This window comes from Austrofundulus limnaeus, unplaced genomic scaffold (assembly GCF_001266775.1).
Source record: "Austrofundulus limnaeus strain Quisiro unplaced genomic scaffold, Austrofundulus_limnaeus-1.0 Scaffold84, whole genome shotgun sequence".
Lineage (NCBI taxonomy): Eukaryota > Metazoa > Chordata > Actinopteri > Cyprinodontiformes > Rivulidae > Austrofundulus > Austrofundulus limnaeus.
In genome coordinates, this window is record NW_013952486.1 from 1,591,239 (window position 1) to 1,593,403 (window position 2,165).

A 2,165-nucleotide genomic window follows, 5' to 3' on the forward strand; every position below is an offset into this window, starting at 1 on the left:
CCCGTTACCCCTCTGAGGAAGTTTTCATCCCTGAGTCTGTCTCTGAGCAGCAGGATGTCGGCGTGCCGGCTCTCCTCTGAGCTCCACCTCAGGTTCTGTCGGACGGTCAGCGTCAGGTTCCCCGTGTCATGGCAAAACCTCAGCAAGCGGGATCCATCTGCCCACACCTGGGACAGACCTGCCGGAGGCGTGGCCAAGGGGTTGGGTGGGCTGCAAAGCAAAAAGCAGATTTAGAATAATCAAAACGTAAATGGCTAAACCCCCTTTTCAAATACATCTAAACTGAGTCTTTTCATAAAATGATTTACGGAAACAAGAAAAGAAAAGAAAAGAAAAGAAAAGAAAAGAAAAGAAAAGAAAAGAAAAGAAAAGAAAAGAAAAAGAGTAGAACAGAAAATTTTACTGCAGAACAAAAATTAATCTTCTACAAGTTGTAAAGCATGGTGGTGGAAGTGTCATGGGCTGGGACTGCCTTGCTGCTTGAAAATAATGCATTTTTAATCATCATTTTTAATTTGGTAAAAATTTCAGCCTAGCATAAGAACACCTGCATTTCTGTTAAATCCATTTTCTTAAAGGTAAAGATAAACTAGAAAAAATTTTTTACTTGTGTGTAGCGATTATTTGGACCCATTTAAATGGACCAAAAATCACCCCCAAAAAGGGGTGGGGCAAATCCAAAACTCAGATCTAAATCCCACTAAAACACAATAGGGATATTTGAAACAGACAAATTTTGCTTTCAAAATAAAGCATTTCAACACATCAGAAATGTACAAATAATATAAAACACCCAACAGAATTTCTACTAAAAAACTGGGAACTCAAGCCTCTGAGGATAAGGCTTGACATTTAAAAAAATACATTTTTTGACATTTTTGATCAAATAACTTAAAAAACAACAAATAAACAGTGTGTTACGGGTTGTTTTGGATGATTCAACATGCATATGTGTTTTAGGAAACAAGCCAAATCTCAAGGATGCATTTTTAGTGCTTGTTTTTGGCATTTAGAAGATGACAATCTTGATTGTTTTTTTTTTTTCATTATTATGAAAGCCGTCCCTCCTCTGTGTGTGACAAAGTCTCAATATCACTACGCATTGTTTAGAAAAATAAAACAGATTTATTGRACATTTGTCCTCAAAACACTGTGAAATAACCCTGACATCTTACTGCATGAGCAGCTCCAGGAGCTCAGCGTTGCCTGCGGCCTGCGCCAGCTGCAGCGGTGARACTCCGTCTTCGTTTGGCAGATTGATGGCCATCAGCCCCCCCGGCTGGCAAAGCAAGAGCTCTGCAAGCCGATACAGACCCCATCTCACAGCCAGGTGGAGAGGAGACTCTCTGGGACTGTGTTCTGGAGACGAGATAACAAAAACAGCATTTTTTTAGATCAACATGTGCAGGAAAACAAATCAAGGCAGGTGCAAATAAACTTAAGAAGTCTGTTTTATTTATTGTGCAGCCCTGAATCACTGTGTTCAAAAAAGTGTTTTAGACAAAGAGCAACTTCTGTTGAGAAACAGAAAGTTGAAAACATTCAACTTTATCTTACATGATGTAAACTCTTAAAGGGATCACTGATTAGTTGTAAAATTAGACTTTATTTGATAAAAAATTATTTTAACTGTAAAATAAAGACTAAAAATATTGTAGGCTGTTTAGTTTTTATCATTTTTAAACTAGAAGTTTAAAAATATATTCCATGCACGGGGCCACTTTATTTACATGCAAAGCATTCTGGGTAAATGATGACATGGATAGGTCATCGGTGCAAGGCTGCTAGCGAGCTATATCCACCCTGAAGGTTAATCTTGGACAATATCTGACGATTGACTCATTTAAATGAAAACAGAGAGCGTTGACAGAGAGGAGAAGGTAGAAACGACTCAGTCTGAGTCTGTAACTGAAAATATAGATGGAGGACAACAGAGCTGCTTCATGGAAGAAGAACCTCAGCTTAGCCTGTTAGCTTTAGCGTTAGCCCCGATGCTACCACCATATATATTAGCTCAGCGCTACACATTCTCCTCTCATCACTGAGGTCCTCCATCCACATGACAGAGAGGGAAACACAAAAATGACTCAGCCTGCAACTTAAAATATGACTAGAGGACCTCAGTTTTGCTTGTTTGTCGTGCTAGCGCTGAGCTAATACATATA

General features: G+C 39.1%; 1 protein-coding gene across 1 annotated transcript in view; it reads right to left on the reverse strand.

The window, feature by feature from the left end:
• Positions 1 to 2,165, reverse strand: part of LOC106519912 (rho guanine nucleotide exchange factor 28) — a gene marked incomplete in the record, with an annotated part of 44,167 nt that overhangs the window by 34,771 nt on the left and 7,231 nt on the right. The window contains 2 exon segments of the mRNA XM_014011773.1: positions 9 to 210; positions 1,176 to 1,359. Of these exon segments, the coding sequence (XP_013867227.1) occupies positions 9 to 210; positions 1,176 to 1,359 (386 nt within the window).